The 20,423-nt window shown below is 38.7% G+C and overlaps 2 protein-coding genes and 1 long non-coding RNA gene across 6 annotated transcripts in view; 1 reads left to right on the plus strand and 2 right to left on the minus strand.

The window, feature by feature from the left end:
- Positions 1–18,601, plus strand: part of LOC144072767 (uncharacterized) — a 36,595-nt gene extending 17,994 nt beyond the window's left edge. For all 3 annotated transcript variants that reach the window (XM_077598054.1, XM_077598053.1, XM_077598052.1), the window contains 8 exons: positions 3,095–3,222; positions 7,921–8,044; positions 9,047–9,067; positions 13,082–13,153; positions 13,638–13,729; positions 16,867–16,969; positions 17,914–18,087; positions 18,170–18,601. Coding sequence is in view for 2 of the 3 variants with exons in the window: in XM_077598053.1 (XP_077454179.1) it covers positions 3,095–3,127 (33 nt within the window). In the remaining variant the exon portion in view is untranslated. The remainder of the gene's footprint in view (positions 1–3,094; positions 3,223–7,920; positions 8,045–9,046; positions 9,068–13,081; positions 13,154–13,637; positions 13,730–16,866; positions 16,970–17,913; positions 18,088–18,169) is intronic.
- On the minus strand, positions 11,765–19,878 carry tcea3 (transcription elongation factor A (SII), 3). 2 transcript variants are annotated; one of them, XM_077598047.1, is made up of 16 exons: positions 19,779–19,877; positions 19,606–19,682; positions 18,594–18,656; positions 18,105–18,210; positions 17,936–18,017; positions 16,448–16,819; positions 14,651–14,710; positions 14,502–14,570; positions 14,368–14,427; positions 14,223–14,297; positions 13,625–13,785; positions 13,473–13,533; positions 12,951–13,101; positions 12,368–12,514; positions 12,104–12,175; positions 11,765–12,037 (listed from the first exon to the last, which is right to left on the minus strand). In XM_077598047.1, the coding sequence occupies exons 1-16, from the start codon at positions 19,840–19,842 to the stop codon at positions 12,029–12,031; spliced, it is 1,629 nt and encodes a 542-aa protein (XP_077454173.1). In that variant the 5' UTR covers positions 19,843–19,877; the 3' UTR covers positions 11,765–12,028. The 2 variants fall into 2 exon arrangements, with proteins under 2 accessions (XP_077454173.1, XP_077454174.1); XM_077598048.1 differs by lacking the exon at positions 16,448–16,819 and having other exon boundaries at positions 19,779–19,878.
- Positions 14,862–15,968, minus strand: LOC144072768 (uncharacterized). The gene is made up of 4 exons (XR_013299931.1): positions 15,864–15,968; positions 15,697–15,762; positions 15,537–15,605; positions 14,862–15,459 (listed from the first exon to the last, which is right to left on the minus strand). It is a non-coding gene; the product is annotated as an uncharacterized LOC144072768 (long non-coding RNA).
- Positions 19,879–20,423: the final 545 nt, after the last annotated feature.

Genomic DNA, 20,423 nt, shown 5'->3' on the forward strand with positions numbered 1-20,423 from the left:
AGTCTTATTGTACCAATTCAATAGGCATCAGCTGATTCATGGTTTGACACTGCAGAAATTATGAAAAGAAAAAGTCAGTGCGTATGTATATGTATGTGTGTATATGTATATGTATGTGTGTAAATGTATATGTATATACGTATGTATGTGTGTATGTGTGTGTATATGTGTATGTGTACATGTGTGTATGTTTACATGTGTGTATGTGTGTATATATGTGTATATGTATACTATATGTATTTATGTATATGTATGTATATATACACACATACACATACACATGTGTATGTTTTAGCAGAAATAAGCTTTTTAATTGTATTTACATTAGAGTTTTGTTGATAAAAAATGGCTGTTTCTAATCTTTTAACACATTGGATCGAAACAAGGGACCTGAAATTATAGATGCATCTTGCAGACCTCCAAATATCATAGTGTTTAATGAGGCTGCCAAACCATTGATCAATAATGATTAGGTGTGCTGTCAACGCAGTGGCACTGGGCAATCACTAAAAAGGAAATTAGATCCTTGTAATTTGTGTGATATTCCTGCAGCAACTCTGCGCACGCTTCTTTCACTAATAAGCAGCAAGTGAATGTAGTGGGTCGGTAGCTAGGTAACCAGGTAGTTAGTGGATAAAGTCATGAATTTGTTCGATAAAATCACGAATATTCTTTTGTGACATTTTGGTTTAAAAAAATGAATAAAAATACTCCTCTTCCAAACATGGCAGCACTTTTGGTTGCAAAGTCATTGATGCTTGCCAAATGTAAAACAAAAGCAAATGAACAAAGAAATACATTGCAGCGATTACCGACTTTAAGCAGATGACATCCCGCAGGCATCAACACTGTGACTGACAGATTTTTATTTACTCTAACTACCAAACGGCAAAGTGACTCACTGTCGCTCTCAAGATGTTATTTTCTTCAAAGTCCCTTTTTTTGTTTCTTTCTCAGCAGTGTTCAGCACTAACGGGCACAGGTTCAGTTGCCTCCACTGATAATTAGTCACGCACGAGTGATTTGTCTGGGCTTGGGACTTGATTAGCTGATGTGATTTCACGCCCTGGCGGAGGACGCCAGCAAAAATGTCACAAGAGGCGCCGTTAAAACATCCAAAAAAGATGTGAGGAGATCAAAGTCAGCCACTGAGTAAGATTTTTAAATGCTAGTCATGGTTTGTGATGGAGGTGCACCAGGTGAGCACAAAAAAAGAAAGCCTGTGATTGAACAAAATTGATGTGAGGAGATTATCCTTGACATGCACAAAGCTAATTAACAACCTCTATGCATCTTTTTTGTTTGTTTTTTTAATCTGTGATGATAGTTTGATGCTTATAAACACAGAACAATACACTGACACTTGGTTTTAAAATTCCTTCTATCGTTTATAGGTATAAATATACAGGAAAACATCAGAAGGGCATTACTTGACTCATTTATTTCCAGCAGAATACGATTAATTTTCCCTAGAGCCGCCAATATCATCAACATGGCTCGTTTTTCATGATGAATGGAAACCTACACTCATTTACGGCGACAGTGACTAATGGTAATTTTTATCAGTAATATAGGCTTGTAAATGGCGCTATTACATGAAAAAGCTCGAATGATTAACACATAAAGCTGCACGCGGGAAAGTATCGGATCAATTATGAGCACACTGTTGGTGTCTATTCCCCGCAATGCAATAAAAACAAGTGTAATTGTGAAGATGGCTTTGATGGAGAAAATCCCCCCTGGTGGAAGTTGCATTAACATGGAGAACCTTTTTATTTCTTTTTCATACTTGTCTAGGACTTTGAGATTAATGGTCGCAGATCTATAACGGATCAATTTAACAATTTAGTGTAGGCGCTGCCAAACACAGTGGGGAAAAAAAAGACGGATCGGTAGGTGAAGGAATCGTATCGACCGAGCGGGACTGCAAAAGCCTCAGAGAGTAAAAAAAAAACAAGAAGACACAATGAGATGAGGAAGAACATAAGTGCCTCAGAGAGGTTTTGGAACAATTGAGGCAAAGTTGAATTCAAACAGAGGATGAAGACGCCAGCTTGCTGAAACACCAACTCAAAGGACGGTTGTCTTGGAAACAGTTGCTGCATCAGGATTCCCATTAAAAGGGAGGAGGGAACTGTATCTGAAACTCTGCTCTTTATCCTATGGGAGGTCTGCTGCTCTCACTGTGATACATTAATGCTTTTCAAATGTGGACATTAGCATCAAGCCAAGTCAATGTGGGGTGGCGCCTGTTTTTTTTTTTTTTTTTTTCTCCCGCAAGCAAGCTACCATCTTCTATGATAAAAAGATGGCGTGTCTCATGTGACAGAAGGGCACTGCCACGCCTTCCAGAAACATACCAGGGTACATCAATTACAAAATTGACAACATTTACCACAAGTCATATCAATATCCTCATCTTAAACGTGTATTTGTTTTCATTAGATGTCATTGAGTTTGGTCTGCAAATTGTTTTGTTAAAGTCCCAGAATCTCCTTTTTCAAACACTATCATTTTTACTTACTTTAATGTGACTGGATCAGATTTGAATATTGAAATGGATACTCTTTGCTCTGAACAAAAATACCTCATAAAATGATGGTTTGATGTGAAGTGCCACAAGTGTTAGGACCATCTGGAAGCCGAATTAGCATCGCATCTGCACAAGCACGTAGAGTGAAAGAAATAAGGCAGGAGATTTATTTTTTATTTTTTAAAGCGCTTACATTCAATCACTTGACACTTCGCGCATGTCTCGATGACTGAATTGGCCCGTTCTTGTTCTAACAACACGTCCACAAAAACACAAGGAGAGAGGAAATGCGCATATTGATACATGGCCAATGAGTTCAACTGCAACAACAATAACAGTTATTGTTACATACATAGACAATGAATTATGGGAATTTGATCTTGAACAAACTGCTCGATTTTCTCGCCAACTTTTGGTCAAAGTTTCAGTTTTAAATGATCACATTCATAATAATGTTGTTTACAGTATTGTATTACTATACCAGTACTTATGAATTGTGTTGGATATTTTCTGTGTTGGTCACTGACTCTTATATTCTCCAAACTTCTATGATGGTTGCAGGAAACAATGGCTAGAAGCAAAATTACGTGCTGACATTACCCGACCAGTCTTCACCAGTTTCAGAAGCAGCCGGTAATGAAAGCTAAGTTCTAAATGAGAAGCGAGGAGAGGCTGTGGATGTCCAATTGGTAAGAATGCTAAGTATTTCATGTCTAATTTAACTTCTCATTTTCGAGGCAGTTCACTGCGTGTTGCTTGATATATTATTCATTCATTTTCCGAACCGCTTATCCTCACAAGGGTTGGGGGGGGGGGGCTGGAATGTATCCCGGGTGGGGGGGATGGTGTGCCTCAAATCTATCCCAGCCTGATGCGGTGGCCAGCTAGGTCACAATTAGCTCATACTTGGGGGCAAATATTAGTGCTCAACCAGTTTACCATGCATGTTTTTGGAATGTGGGAGGAAACCGGAGTAACCAGGGAAAACCCACACAAGCCCGGGGAAAACCTGCAAATTCCAAACTGGAAGGTCCAAACCTGGGATTGAATCCTCGATCTGATATCTGTGGGGATGACACGCTGACCAATAGCCCACCTTTATATATTGTTTTTTTTAAAGCCTCACGGTCACATATCACTTGGCTCAATGGCAAACCAATAAGGAGTAAAGGCCTTGTCAAATATTGCTGCATACAATAAGTACGTTTGTTTTCTCGGGACTTGAGCACTTCAATGTAAAGATGGTCAACAGTGATGATCACTGTCAGTTCAAAGATTATGAGGCTGAGCAAAGTTAGGAAATCAGAAGCGATTATTGAACGTAATGCTGCGATGACTCAAGAGACAAGAAGGGATAATCGGATAACCCCATCCTCCATTCACTGATATCTTCTGTGATGTGCTGAGATAACGACGATATATCAGCTAAATTCAGGTCCGAGGTGAGCCAAATCGGATGTTGTTGCATTTTGCTGATTCGACAGAGTTTTTCATGACGGTTTTAACAGGAACTTAAACAAGGTCAAGGCCACTTTTTGGCAATGCAAAATTCATTTAAACTCAGACGTCTGGTATCTATCATTATCCGTCAGCCCTCCTAGTAGAAAAGGGTTGGATGTGCATTGCTGTCAGTGGCAGACAAAGAGTTAACATGCATGGTTAAAGATGTTGGCAATTTGATAAGCAATTACCAAAGGCCTGAGCTATTGTGGTCCTAAGAGACCACTGACATTGGCTCAAATCAATGAAAAAACAACAATTTGTGGCTGTCAAGTATCTCTTGCAAAGCAACACCTACTATGTATGAGAAGGCCGTTTCCAATACACTCAGAGTATGACAAATTGAAGCCAATTTTTCAAAGAATAGGGTGTTTAAAAAAGAGGGGAAAAAATGGTGATGAAAACGAGAGAAACGAGTGGCAACATTAAACACTATTCGCAGGAGATGCATTACATGCAATCAAATCAGGTAAGAAGACAAGATAAATGTTTACTAAAGATAACATAAAAGGCGTAAGAATTGAAGGGAGATAGTTTAATTTAGGTTTCACAATATTAGATTTAATAAAGTAACATGAGCTGAGATGACAGTGTAATGGAAGATATAATAATGTATCATGAAATAAACATGGGATTAGAAGAGACAAGATCACTCATAAAAAAAAATAATACAATGATAATATTAGATGATAGGAGAATAGAATTTCCCTGGGGCTCAAGTTTATAATATTATCCAATCTTATATCTTGTATTGATTTGGCAATCCGACTGTTTTCCCAATGAATTACTCTCTCTAGCAAACCAAGGCAATGCCTGGCTGTGAAGAAAAAACACTACATAGTGCATAAATCATGTAGAGGCAAAATGTAAACAATGCAGAACACTATTAAATATGTGCATTTTGTACGATGGCTGGTGAAAAGAAAGCATGGGGTGATGTGAGCTGTGGCCAAGGGAAATCACTGTGGAAACTTTCTGAGCAGCAACCACTTAGAAAGTAAATTCTTTATTAGAGTGTCACTTACGCTGATGTTCACTCGAAAGGACGCGGCAACTAAATCAAGCTGTCCCAGAAAATAGAAGCGTATGAGCAGTGTGGCCAGCCCCAATGGTCATTTAGCCGCAAGGCTTTCAATGTCCTTCGAGTGGAGCGAAGATTCATTTGAATCGATACAACGGATTGTGTGGAGTTGGAAACAAGATATCAAAATTGCACTCGAAAAAAAAAGCCACTATAATGGTAAATGTGTGTATGGAAGGTGGGCTTTTCCTTTTGGTGTAGTCAGTGTTTTAAACCCTAACTTGGGGTCCTTGCTTGGACGGAAATGGTTTCATTAGCAACATATAACATGACAGTTTTTTTTCTTCATATTTTGTAAATGAATGTTCCTCCAATAAGTTATTTGGTGGTTGACATATATTTAAAAAGAAATATCTACCGTAAGGACGACTCCTAATTAGTGTATTGTACTGTATAGTACTATTAAGATTCTATTTTGAAAGCTCAGTTAATACAAATGACAAACAACACAACTTGACATTGAAATGCAAACAAATGTAAAATGCAGTGGTATTTTTTTTTCTTTCACAAAGAACAGCATTGTATTTTGTTATTGTATTGTGGTCTTGCAAAAATATACTTAAAAGTATACTTAGAAAACGAGTACTTGGTGAGTTTTTCTGGAACAAACAAATAAATCCTTCTCTCTTCGGATTTTAATTCTTGAACCGGAAAATGAAAAGAGGCTTCAACGAGACTATAAATACCCAAAACATATTTATAAAATTAATCATCTTTCCAATAGGATTTATCTGAAACCAAATAGGAATTGAAAGTTCCAGAACATCCTTTCAATTTGCACTTTGCCCTCACTCCAAACGTTTTACTTGCTGCTTTCAATACTCATGTGATCCAATTTTTACACTATTTCAATAGAGTATCATATCATAGAGAACATTTTGAGAGGATGAAAAATCTGTAGTGTTAATGGGATTTCAGAGTATTCAGTTGAAATGGACTGGACACATTAAATGGTAAATGGTATTTTAAAAAATGCAAGCAAGTAATATATCATTCAAGAACTGATACATTTTGAGCCCTTTTTTAAGGCGTACCCCAATTTATATTCTGAGTGAATTTGACATTCCATTTTTACATGCCATCTTTTCGCTGGAAAACCAAACATTTTCACTAAATACAAATCCCTCTTTCAACTTTCATTTTTCCCCTTCTGCTCAAAGTTGTTTTAATACACCTTGTCTTTTGTTTTTAACACGTTTTGTTGGGGTTGGTGGATGGTTGTGTGTGTTTTCCTTGTGTGTCCTGATTGTATGCATTTAGCCTAATGTGTCCCCTTTTGGCTCTCCTTTATGTGTGACCCATGTGTGACCCAGGTGTGTATGATTGTCATCAACCCCTGTCTGTGTATTTAAACCATGTGTTATCTGTATGTCGGTGTGGTAGTATTGTTTCCGGTTTCCTGTTCGTGTAAGTAATGTTTGCTTGTTTGTCGGTGTGAGTCTCTCCTGTTTAGTTCATTTTGTTAACTTTTGTCCCAGTTTTGATTATTTGTATGGCTATTTTTCATTTAAATTCCTAAGTTGAGCACCCTAATTCGCCTGCTTCCTGCTCATGGGTTCAACTCCGCTTCACAGCCAAAGGCATTCATGACAGTTTTACCTCATTCACTGACATTGACAGCGGTAGACATTAAATATGTAAATAACTGGACAAAATTATGTTTTTAAATAATTTGCTGCCATTTTCAGCAAAAGGCATGAAACGAATGCCACAAAGAAAACCCAAGTTTAGCTAAAATACAAATTTATTTTACAGGAACAAAACACTAATAGTCGACCTGGTGACCTAGTGGTTAGCACGTCTGCCTCACAGTTCTGAGATTGAGAGTCCAATCCCCGCTGGGTTCCTATCTGTATTTGCATGTTTTTCCCTCGGGCATGCATGTTTTTCTCTCTGGCTACTCTGATTTCATCATCCATGCTTAGGATGGATGATAACAGTAGAATTTCTGAACTAAAATTTTGGGCTGTAAAAGCACTCGCTAAGTCGGCTGCTCTAATTTCGACGTCCAAAGAATAGTCTAATAGAATCAGATCAGGATTCAGAGAAGGTCCCAATCAGACAGGAGAATGCAGACTTTCTGGAGAATAAGATTTTGATGGCCATTCTGTGGCAGCATTGACTGCTGGCTGGCATCTATCCTGCTTTGTATGAGATCATTAAAAAATGCTGGCGGTCCAAGCAGCTATTCCTTTTGTTAACGAGCACATTTTGGTCATTGGTGTGAAACAGCCAGTGTGATTGAGTTTCATTGGTGGAGAAAGAAGCAGTGTGAGGCAACAAGCGGAGAGCAGCAAGCTTGGTTTTGCGTAAACACCGACGAGGGACGCAGGCTGCACTATGGCAACAAGCTTTTAGGGAGACAAACCGATCAAAGCCGAGAGGAGCACCACGTTGCTCGAAAATCTCCTTCAAGTGTCAACATTTTGAGGATAACAATGGTTACAGTCACGCAACAAAAGTGGGCTTGTGCAAACATTCTGGCCATAAAAAGTCAAAACGAGAAGGGACCATATTCTCCTCCAATAAAAGCCACAGCCAAAAACGTTAAAAATAGTCTGCGACGAAGCTGCGCAATGATCAATTAATCTTAAAGTCTTACATAGCCAGTGCACGCAATGAGATGCAGTTATTTTTCTTTGATTTTACACTGTATTGAATAGCAACATTGTCTGCTATTTTGGACTGTTGAATTGTGCTTTAAAGGATAAGTAGACAGAGCATCTCTCCGCACACATTACACATCCAGTGTGCTGTGCTTGGTCACGCTTTACTTGTGTGGATTTAAACATTCCATTTATTATAGGTCACATCATCGTGGAAAAGAAAAAAAGCCAGTGACAGAACATCTATTTTTGAGGCACAGTGAAAGGAAAGGCCATCCATAGAGCGAGATTTTGTAAAGATATGAAGATTCACCAGAGCTACAGGTAAAATGGATTAAAGGTTAGTGTTTGCGTCATTTTGGATACGCGAACAGACACATTGGAGCCTGCTTTTCCTTTTTTTTTTAACTCGAGCCATTTGGAGAGCACAGATCTTGCACACTGGACTCAATTCTAACCTTTGGGGCTCATAGATTGCATTGCTCGGATTTTCTCTGGTTATTCTGACTGTAAGATTAATTGTTGATGAAATAGAAAAGCCTGTTTTCTCTTATTTTTGTTTGAATGTTGCAAAATTCTAACATGGCTGGACCAAACAAATCAATTTACACATTGTCTGAGTCCTTTAAGATTTGTTTTTGAGGTTCCCTGCCTTAAATTGCGTTGATATGAGGTTAGTTTGCTTTTATGCTTTAAACGATTCCATTTTGTACTCAACCTCTTCAGCTCACCCTTGACAACAATTAGATAATGGATGGATGAGATGATGAATACAAATATGTTGCATTAAACACATTGTTCATTGTTTATCAAATACCTTCAGTGTCCATTAAAAGAAAAACACTTTCTATTTTTGATGTATAGCTGCTGTATTTAATCCCATTAGACTGTGAAAGCACACTTAAGTCATTATAGTGAGTGTATAATGCCTTTAAAGTAATGTATTCATGCACATGCTTCCATAGTGTAACAGTTAAGGGTGATAAAATACACTTAAACTAAGTTTCTATTCTGGGGATGTCTTGCACACAGAATTATTGAATTGACTTCACATATAGGGCAAACTTGGAGAACAATTTGGAAGTTTTGGTCCATTACAATTACTATGAGCTCCTAGTAAGCCACCATCTTCATTAAGTGACAATCTAGGCTTCTTGGAAGAATATTATGACATAACATATCAGTGATTTTCAAATGCATTAGTGTGCTGAGAGACCATTCCGCATGTAGTGAGAAATATTCACTTTCACTTAATTGGTGTGAAAATGATTTTTTAAGACATCTGTGTGTTTTTCTTTAATTTCTGAAACCTTTTTCTTTTCACAGCTTCAGACTGTATGCTTACAAGTAAGTCAGTGCACACACACATGCAATATATTTCAGTAGGTTCAAATCCTGATGGCCAGAATAGCAGCAGTGCTGATTATAGAGTGCCAAAGATGCAAAAACAACCGATTAAACAACACCATAAAACCCTTTTACATCACAGTGTTAAATATCGACCAGTTTATATAATCAGGAAAAGAAAACAAATACACGTCGATGACATTCAAGTGTCTGGAACAGTGCTATTATTTATATACACTTTTGGTCAGTTCTTTGGCGAGTGTGTTTTGGTAGGATTTTTTGGCAATTGAAGTTGAAATAACATCATTTGCTGCCTTTCATCTTTAGAGTTGTTTAGTATTCAGGAGGCTTTAGAACAGTAAGGACTATTTGAAATGGTATGCAAGTCTGGATTTTACCATAGATTTTGACAGATTGCCAAGGGTATAAATCATTTTGGGCATATGCCAGTTTTTTTTTTTCTTAAAATGTACACAGAATATAAATTTAGCTGTGAAGATGGTAATATAACTCATCAGTAAACACCCACAGTTTATATACAGTTTGGGAACTTTTGCCTGCCACTAGATAGAGACGTGTTTTAGCAGCAATAGAATGCAAAGTGGTTGTATTGGCCTCCCCAGCATGAACAGCACGCACAAGCCGATCAAGTGTTCATATTGGTTGAGGTTAGTGTTGTGAACGGGCCACTCCATTATTTCGATTCCCTGTAAACTCTCTGATAAACACCACATTGTGTGCGCCACTGTCATCTTGGTGAATTGAGTTTAAAATCAAGTCCCAGGACGCGGGGGTTGCATGATGAATGCATCTAGAATGCCCAGTCATTCCGGCGTCTCTGCAGGGAGAATTTGACACAAAGGTGTCCTCTTATTGTTCTCGTCTTTTGCCCTTTTCTTCTTTCCAATGAAGCTCTCAAAACATTCTGCTCAAGGCGTTCATCATTCTTAGCCGAAACTCTGCAGCAAGTTTATCTCATCTGCATAAAGCTTCTCTAACCAGAGCCAGTGGTATGCCATCATCTATCATTTATATTCCTTTTGCACAAAGCGGTCGGTGCATGACATCAGCATACGCTGAGAGAATTATTTTGCTGCTAAATTGACTTCCCGTCAATTTGCATTGTTACACACTGATGATGGGACATCTAATCAAGCCTACATTGACCCCCTGTAGGATTTGTCCTTATGTCCTCAAACCTTCTTCATGCCGGCAGGCGAACAGTCTTTGCAAACGTACCACCTTTAAGGCCAGGGTGGTAATTTTCTATCATGATAATTGAAGAGGCGTCGCAACCAATTATAGCAAGGAAGGTGCAATCACTTCAACATACTGTAGAATTCATTTAATCGTACTCCCAGATTAAAATAAAGAGAAAGCTATTGAGAAAGGAGCCATAAAGCCTATAAAAGCCACTTCCTGAAGCTGACCTACATATACATATCTCTCTCTTTCTCTGTATACGTATATATGAATATATACATGCATACATGTGTGTTTATGTATGCATGTACATGTGTATATGTGTATATATATGTGTGTATGTATGTGTGTATATATATGTATATATGTGTGTATGTATGTGTGTATATATATGTATATATGTGTGTATATATATATATATATATATATATATATATATATATATATATATATATATATATATGCTCACACCTTCATAGAATTGCAGCAATTAAATGATCTATGCTTGCGATATAAAATCAAATCGGAAATTGTGAAATGAGAAACTGAAATAGCCTCTTACAGGGAGGAAAGAGAATTGACTCACTGGACTGGATAGTCTAATCAGAGCCTTCTTCAATCATAAGAAACCCAGTGACATATATTGCACCCCCCCCCCCCCCCACCCCCATTTTTATAATTTAATAGCTTTCCTCTTGTTCGTTGGTTTTTCAAGATCTTTTAAATGGTTTGTTAGCATGCATCCCGAAAGTGTTACATGTAAACCATAAGTAAAAAGACCAGACCAGATATGATTATACTACACTATTCTCTTTCCTTAAGTAAGCATTCCTTATTATTTCATGGTGGGAGTCCAAAATGAAAATTTGATGCATACTATCTGCCTGTGCAGATGTTTGATGGGATTAAAGCAGCACAAGTAGTGGAATGTAGCTTGCGCTTACATTCAAACCAATTTTAAATGGCCATATGGCATATACTGTATATATGCATTCATTGTTCTATGAATACTTCTCAAAATATACTTTTGTGTACTTGTAACTTATTGTGAGGTACTTACAACTTTGTGGCCATGAAATCAATGTATGCATGAGAGTGAAAAGGATTTTCACTTTGCATTCCATCCCAGCAGCTTTTCTCTGTCTTTTACCAGCTTTTGGGCTCAACAAGCCTGCATCTACTTAATTTGCAGTTGCTACTCTGTGGAAAAATAGATTCCAAAATGGAACCGCTACTGCCTTTGTGCAGACTCATGATGCTTTGTTGCCACCTGCTGCAAAGTATGAATTTTCTTCCATAATAAATTCAGTTTCAAATAGCATAAGATCGGAGGACAATGTAATTATGTACACTGTAGCAATAGCTTTAATGATGTGGGCGCACACACACAGACACACATGTGTACATATAAATAATGTGAATATTTGTGAAGGGATAGGGAATAATTGATGAACATTGACGATGTAAGATTAAACATTTTTAAACCCTCAAAACTCTAGAATCAGCAATCCACTTTATTTCCATCATACAATACTCAGTGGAACATGGAACGCCATTTTATGGAAAAAAAATCCTATTTTTTTCCCATTATGTTCAATGTCAGTCACATTTATTTATTAAAAAGTAAACATTCATTATCAGCATGCGTTAAAAAAAATTCGAGTGACAATTGTAGAAAAACACTTAAAATCACCAATCTCAATTTTAGATATTTTACTATTGAAAAAAATAAAACACGAGGCTTTCACCAGGAAGACATCAGCAGAACTGAAATGTGAGAAAGCAAATCAGGTATTTAGAAACATTCTTCCTACACACACTGCTCAAGTTTACCTTCCAGCGGTTCCCACATTCGTTGCACAGGACAAAAGTGGTCATGGGCTCATCAGCGCTACGTGTCTGGACCTGTATACAACACACGCACACACACACACACACACACACACACACACACACGCACGAGTACAAAGACGTTCAAAGATCACTAATTCATCAAACAGCAATCAGTTTATCGAGTAGTTTGTCATTTATACACCTATATGTGCAGAGGGCAACACATTTAAATTGCACTTGTCTCTTGTCAGTTTATTGATTTACCTGATTATAGGTACAATTCTTCTTTCTGCACTTGCCGCACTGCAGTAGGTCGGTGGTGGTCCCCCCAGTTTTGGCCATCTGGTGCTCCCTGATGGCCTCCTGGGTGAGGACGTTCCTCAGTTGTTTTAGCTCGTCGCTCGCCATTTCCTACGTGTGGTGTAGTAAGGCAAAGCAAAGAAATGAAATGATAGAACTTGGAAAGTGATCATTAAATTCATGTGAAGCGAAGTGATATACTTAAATGTTCCTATCTGAGTCAATACTATAATTCTTTTGATTGTTGTCGTGCCAGCATCACTTTTTTTTACCAATTCAGGATTTTCTTGTTTTGTTTTTTACTTTATATATATATATATATATATATATATATATATATATATATAATATATTTAGAAGTACTGCAATATGATCCTATATGGCGAAGGCTTGGGCAATGCTTTTTTTTTTTTTTTTTTTTTTTTTTTTTTTAAATCGATGAGTGGTGTTTTAAACCATTTGTACTTGGAGTGCTGATAGTAACGGGAAGTTTAAATGAACGGTCATTGCCTTCAATCAGCTAATAACACTCTTTTATCCAAATTACCTCCGCGCTCATAGTGGCAATGCGGTTTAAATCAATGCTTCCTGCGAGAACGTTCCTGCGAAGGCCTGGGTTCTTTGGGTCCTTAAGGTTACTGATACGGCTCCTTACTCTGTTCTTGTATTTCATGTCAGTTGCCCTGATCTCCTGATAAATATGTGCTTCAGGAAGTCAAGGAAGAACCAGTGCATGACCTAATATGGGAGGTGAGTCACCTGTCAATACGTTTGCATTAACACATTAACACTGTCAGTTTGCCGAGATTTTAAACGAATACAGCGCTGCTACCTCGATTCTCCACTACAATCCGTTCTAGAAGTGATGTGTTCAAAATCTGAATCGATTTTCCCATTACAATTAATGGAAAAAGAAATAATGCTTCCAAATTTATAAAAATAGGCTTCTTAAAGATTTATCTTAACAGTTTTAGGCACAATGTTGCTTTTCTCAGCACCAGCAGCCTTATTTATTTGTATTTTTATTGGCTTCTATAGCCACCCATAGTAATAAATCAGATGGTTAAGGATATGGTCTTCAATCTCTGCTGCCATCATTTCACAGTTGGTACCAAAGTCTTTGTAGTCATCTGTGCGCAAAACAGATGTGCAAAAAAGGCACTTTTAAATATATAATATGTGCTACAGTTTTTATTAAATTTTTTAAATTAAATTTCTCACTGTCGGTGTGTAGGGCAGCTGTCAGCATCTCGATGCACTTGTCTCGGATTGAGTCACCGGTAGCCAGGCGAGGCGATAATGGACCCCCGACTGAGGCAAAACCAGGTGATATCGGGCTGGTGGGAGTGGTTTGAGTTTTTGAGGCTTCTATTTTGCCCTTTCTGGAAAAAATAAAAAAACTGGTTTGTCAGAGACCGCAAGGTCTATAGTACCAGCACCCCCCGCGAACCTTGTGACTATAAGCGGTTCAGAAAATGAATGAAATTCTACACTAATTTGATTAGAAATAATGGAGGCACTGTTTAAGTGACTACCTCCATCTAGTGTTAAAGATGAGAAATGCAACAGAATGCAGGCTGAACTTAAGATTCTTTTGGGAGCCATAAGCAATGATATTTGCATAATTTGCCGCATGCCAATAAAAACTGAGCAGTGGCACGCAAGTTGTATTTTGGACACCCTTGCTTTAGTGCCACTTTAAGTGTAAATATGTGATCGATGTTTGTCCAAGCTGTCTGGTTTGGAAATGCAAGGAAATCTGAAAATAAATGAGATCTCCTTGGTATATTTTTGACAAATTTCTGACAAGTGTAAATACCGTTCATGGTGGTCACTTGATTGCTTTATTTGTTGAGAGACAGCTTGAGAGGCTTTTGAGGCATGAGTTTCCTGCCTGCCACACAAAGTCAACATCGTCACGCACCAAAAGTAACACAGCCAGGAATGGTGGATGTAAACTGTACCTTTCAGATGTAGGTTTCCTGGCAGGAGGTGAACTATTTTGCTTTGAGTCGAACTCGCGCCTGAAGAACAACACACTTGTTTCAAAACGTTTCCATAAGAAACAAACACAAAAGTCTACCCGGTCGGTGTAGACCTGGCGGGTTTAGAATCAGCTGAATGGTGTTTCGACGGCTGGCTTAACTTGGAATCGAGGGAGTTCTTTCTGAAAGAAAGAAAGAAAAAGAAAAACACCAGATTTGCGTCTTTAGTCCGGCTAGCTTTGGATGGGCTTCAAAAAGTCACCTTTCTTTCTTGACATCCACTGACTGTTTTGCAGCGACTTTGCTATCCAAGCTATCTTTCCTGGAAGAAAAGAACATATAACAGCTTGTGGCTTTTCCATTTTTTTTTCCTGGATTGACAAATAATGATTAAAAAATGAAAGTAATAGTCAGTCTTTTATGACTGGAATTATTCGCAAAGTTAACTTAAAATAAGGCATCCCGGTGGCCTCACAGTTTTGAAACCAAGGGTTCCGTTGTGGAGTTTGCATGTTCTCCCCGGGCCTGTGTGGGTTTTCCCCAGGTACTCCGGTTTCTTCCCACATTCCAAAGACATGCATGGTTGGCTAGTTGGACACTCTAGGTATGAGTGTGTGCATGAATGGTTGTCTGTCTCCTCGTGCCCTGCGATTGGCTGGCCACCAATTAAGGGGGTGTCACCTGCTTGGTGCCTGAAGTCACCTGAAATAGGCTCCAGCACCCTCCGAATGAAAAAATTAACTTAAAACAACTTTTTTTACAACTATCCCACATTTTTGCTTCCTTTTTGATTCACACAATGGGTGTCCACTTTTCAGACCTTTCTCGTTTCACACAGTCTGGTTTCTTCTGTGAGGCTATTTTAGAGTCGGAGGTGTCCTTCCTGTGGTGATAAAACATTAAAAAAAAAAATCTTTAAAGGAGTTCCATTGTCTAAGTTCTGCTCTGATCTGATCCAAATCCCACCTCTCCTTTTTCCCATCCAACGAGGGGCGCTTTGGAGGAGGAGGTGGGGGGTGAAGGTAAAGAGGCAGTGGAGGCAGAGGAGCATTTGGATCTGGGGGCTCTTTTCTAAAAAGGACAAAACAGCTTGAACCACAATTCAATTGGCGTCACGGGGAGAGCTGACATCTTCTGGGCACGCTGACCTTGGTGGCGGAGGATGAAGGTTAAAAGGGAGCGGCGCACATGGGGCATTTGGATCTTTTGGAACTTTCCTAATTCAGGAAAAAAAAAAAATGTCAGCTGGCCAAAGAAAAATCCATTCACTCCATAGTCATGCTTGGGAGAACATCATGCAAATGTGACCTGTCTTTCTTGGAGTCCGGGTCAGGGATCTTGCCCTCGGGGCACACTGAGTCTTTACCATTCTTCCTGAACAAATTTGGCACAGGAGCAGGTCAAACTGAGCCGAGTCGGCATGCAGCATGCACATTCCAACGAGTACTTCGTGCACTTGGACTGAGGAGGCTGACCTCTCTCTCTTTCCGTCCGCAGAGGGCCGCTTGATCGGCGGAGGAGGCCGAACGGGTCGGGGAGGTGAGGGGAAGCGCGTGGGATACAAAACACTGCTGTCCAAAACACCTCTCCTGTAATGAAGAGGCTCCTTCAAATTGATTCGCTCCCATATGAAGCGCTTTTCCCCAGATGGCAAAAGAAGAAGCCTTCCCCTGATTGCACAACTAGTTAACTAATTTCTCCACGTCATTTGGCAACAGCATTCTCAATTAAATCCACTAAAAGCAGAACATGAAGGAATTTGGGGCAAGTTCACTTATGGGTCAACATATGGGATAAAAAGAGAGTTGAGCGACTGCTAAACTAACACATTTTAATAAGTTCCCTAAGGTTTGGGTGTGAGTGTGGAATGTTTATTCGCCTCATCGTGCCCTGCGATTGGCTGGCTACCAATTGAAGGTGAATCCAGCAGCGCAAACCCAAGCCGTTTTGTTATCGTTTCAGAGCAGATCAGCGGGAATTTCTTGCATTCTGCCGCCTGTAAGTATCCCGCTACTTATTGCGGGCAAACATTTTCAATTGGCCTGAGGCATCTTCTCACCTTTCAAATAACGGCTTTTGGATACCAGCTGGTCTCTCCTTGTCGGCGTCGCTCACGGGTTTGTTTGGCAATGTGTCAATCAGTCTCCCGTGTCTGCCGTCTTCTTTGGCTTTCACCTCATTCAACTTTTTCTCTTCTCTTCTTTCCTTTCGATTGTCGTGCTTTTTTTGTCTCTTCTCGGGCTGGTTGTTTTCTGCTTCTCTGGGCTTTTTGATTTCTTCTTTAACTGCTTCTTTCCGTTGCTTTTTATCCACATACTCGTCTCGGCGTGAGATTTTATTTTGGGGCTCATCAGTATGTTTTGCTTGCCAGTCTTTTATGGACTGATTAGCATCAGGTACTGAATCGTGTCTGTGCGTGAAGTCCAATCTCCTAGGACCAACAAAAAAACAATAGATGCTGTATTTTTTATGTTTTAGATCGTGAATATGTCATCAATGCACAAAAGAACGGCGTGGCTGGGTGCAGATGTGATTTGTTCGCTGTGCTGCCTGAAAATAATCAGTACAGGGGGGGAAAATGGTAATTGCTTCATTTGCATTAGACAAGAGAGATGCTTCACTTACTCTTGTTTGCATTTCATATGAGTGAAACTGCTGAAGAGATCCCAATTGATAAACAGGAGATGTTAATCAGAGATGACAACAAAATTAAAGTATTCATCACCCTTACAGGAACAGTACAATTCCCACAAAGACTTTTAATAAGTGGTGTCTTAATTCAAGCACATGGGCAGATTGTGCCTTGATTTGTTTTAAGGGCACCTGGCAATTCTAAACTAAATATAAAATACTTTCCTTTTTGTAATTCTTACTTTTAAATCAATCGTGCTACTTGGAAATAAAAAAGGAACTTATATACACCAAGAATTTCACAAAGTCAACAGCTAATCAGCTACTTAAAAAAACTAAAAAGAAATTTACACGCCAACCAGTTTAAATTATTATTATGTGGCAGAAATAGCATAATTTCGGGTAGTTGCAGCATTTGTCAAAGCAAAAAAAAAACAGTTACAGCCACAATCCTAGTGTTGCGATGAAAATCTAACTATGCACAACCAATGTTTTCTTGCGAGCAGACATTTGAGAGCAAAACTCTATTCAAAAAGAATTATTATAATTATTATTATCTTATATTATTGAAGTTGTAGTCATTCACGAGCGCAGTACAATGTGCCTAAGACCTGACTTGAATGTATTTTTATGTATGAGTGTGCATGTGTGTTTTCCTTAAAATGATATTAATGAAGTTGAATTGCTAGTTTTGACAGAATATCTACGTAGGGTTCACCCCAGTGGCCAAGACCAAGACTCTTAAGAAAGAGAACCGTCTTGAGAGTGGTCAAACTACTGATGTGTCCTAGTTTTAAACAAATAGGATAATAACAAAAGAGCATCCCCATCTTAACCACTACTTTATAAGCAAAGTGAATGAGTGAGGATCACACTTTTAAGGGCATTTGACAGAGGGCAACCTTGACTGGCTGACCTGTTTGGAGACCCTGCGGCATCGCTGGAGTCCAAACCGTTCTTCTCCTCCGACGCTTTCTGCATGTGAGCACGGCTGGAGTCTGCGTGTGACGTCAGGGGACAATAATGTCTGGACGTGATCTGCTGAACGCCTCAGTGACCAAGTATGAGGTCTGCACATGACTTACCCAAAAGTCTTTTCCATTCCTTAATCAGGACTTTTGCCAAATCAATGACCTCTTCGTCTGCACAGTGCTTTCTGATGCTGTTCACCGACATGCCAATCCTGGTCTCCTGAGAGGAAATTAATGACAAATGGACATTTTTAGCACACAGCTCATGTAGCATTTCCATTAGGGTTTAGGTTGACTTCATTCGTCATCTTTGAAAGATTAATGTGGGATAATTATATTTCCAACTTTGGTAGAAAAGTTGAGGGAAGGCCTTTTAGAATATGTTTAGCTTAAGTCAGACTATTTTGGAATGAACTAGAACAGATTGTGGTCTCTGAACACAGCTGGACCTCTGTATGAATGGATACCAATTTTGGATTTCTTTCACTTTTAAAGTGGGCTAATACATTTTTGTGCATGTATTCACACACCACAGAGAATTTATTAGGTTACTGCAATGTGTTATTTATTTATTCATTTAAATATAAAATAAAAATGTGTTACCTGGAGCAGTTCAAGTGTCATGTTGAAGCCTTTGAGCTCTTTTAAAAGGTCCATAGCACCATCCTGGAGGTACAAACACTTTTTAATACATTTATTATCCCCCTACTTGATTATATCAGTTAAAAAAACAAAGTCACAATGAGGATGATGCATAGTTTAACAGAAAATTAAATGAAAACATGCTTATACAAATAAAGTAATCTACATTAAACCTATACTGGTATGCAGGTTGATATGTAAGGCATTGTTATTAATGTTGATACCAAGTCCTTTCATTCATTTTCAACACTATCGTAGATTGAATTATTTATTGAATTTATTTATTTATTTCTACGAGCGTAGCACTAACCGAGACACTAGCAGGATTTGAGTTTTTTTTTTTTACTTTGGGCAAAATATGTGAATAAGTAAATATGTTACTTGGAGCAATTTTTATGACTGTTTTTCTTAATTTAATTAATTTAGTTTTAATGAATACTGTCATTTCATACGTTTAATTATAATGATCAAAAACGTATTTTTTAATCATCTAAAAATATGATTTTTTTTCATTTCCCCCCCAAAAATATTCCCTTGTTCAATCAAGTGTCCACTTTTGCCATTGCCTGTGTCCCTGAAATGATTAAAAATCCAATTTCCCAAAAAAACTAACTATACAAGAGTGCACTAAACTTGCATATGCAAACCTCAGCTAGTGTACAAAACAGGACTTGATTATGTGCCGTTTAACACGTGCAACACTTGACCCTGATAAAGTCCCAGCTGTTCCGAGATCAGCGTTCTTGCAAACACCTGTTGATCGTATGTTAACCACTCCCTTGACAAGGGACACACGCACACAAGAATACACGTGCAAGTACAAGAAGAAATATTCCGAAAGTTTGTGCAAGTTAATTTCAAGTTGAATTTTTATTTTTATTTTTTAAAACGCAGTAAGGCATCAGGACGGTTCTTAAAGAAGACATTGTCCTCCACACTGCAAAAGAGAGCTCAGGTCAGTTCCGAAACTCACCGTGTTATTTCGCGATACCATTTTTTCCAACTTCTTGGCAATCCGGATTAAATCTTCCTCCCGCGTCATGTCTGCATCTAAATCACCGTGCGCAGATGTTTAAAAAATGCTGAAATATTTCAAAACAATAAGGGTGAAAAGTTGCACTCGGCCGCAAGTCGGACTTTACGCACGGGGCCCTCCATTCAGGCAGGGGGCGTGGCCGCGTCCTCCCCTCCACTGACCACTTGGACACATGACGGCTAAATATAGACTTGTAGTAGGGGGACACATTGGGACTGCGTCCTTCCTCTTTGAAAGTTTAGAAAAGGATTGAATAGTGCAAACTAATTGGAACTATTTGAAGTTTACGTTGTCACAATCCATGCATGAAGGTTGAGTAAGAGTAAATGCAAATAGTAATCACTATAGATTAAAACAATAGAAGTGGAGGGATAATAATCAGAATTTGTGAGTAAATATAAATCACGCTTCCTGAGAGAAAGGCCGATGTCACGAATTGGGTTGTGTGGATAACGTATCTTGATCGGTGTGGTTGAATGCTTATATTTCTGATTGTCATGAATGCATCACTTGGTCACTAGTTGGGAGGGTGAGGGACGGGGGGGGGGGGGGGGGGGGATGGGCAAACAAGGACACGAGCTCCTCAAATCATACATTTTTAATGTTAATTGGTCATTGATTCATCCGAGTTAAATATTTTAACTGTGCATTACTCATTGTGATTTAATATAGAGTATTATTTAATTTATGACAATTGAAAATGAGCGTTGTCTTTTTTTTACTGTTTCCAGCTAAGCGACATCCATAATGAGGTT

Source organism: Stigmatopora argus, chromosome 4 (assembly GCF_051989625.1).
Source record: "Stigmatopora argus isolate UIUO_Sarg chromosome 4, RoL_Sarg_1.0, whole genome shotgun sequence".
Classification (NCBI taxonomy): Eukaryota; Metazoa; Chordata; class Actinopteri; order Syngnathiformes; family Syngnathidae; genus Stigmatopora; species Stigmatopora argus.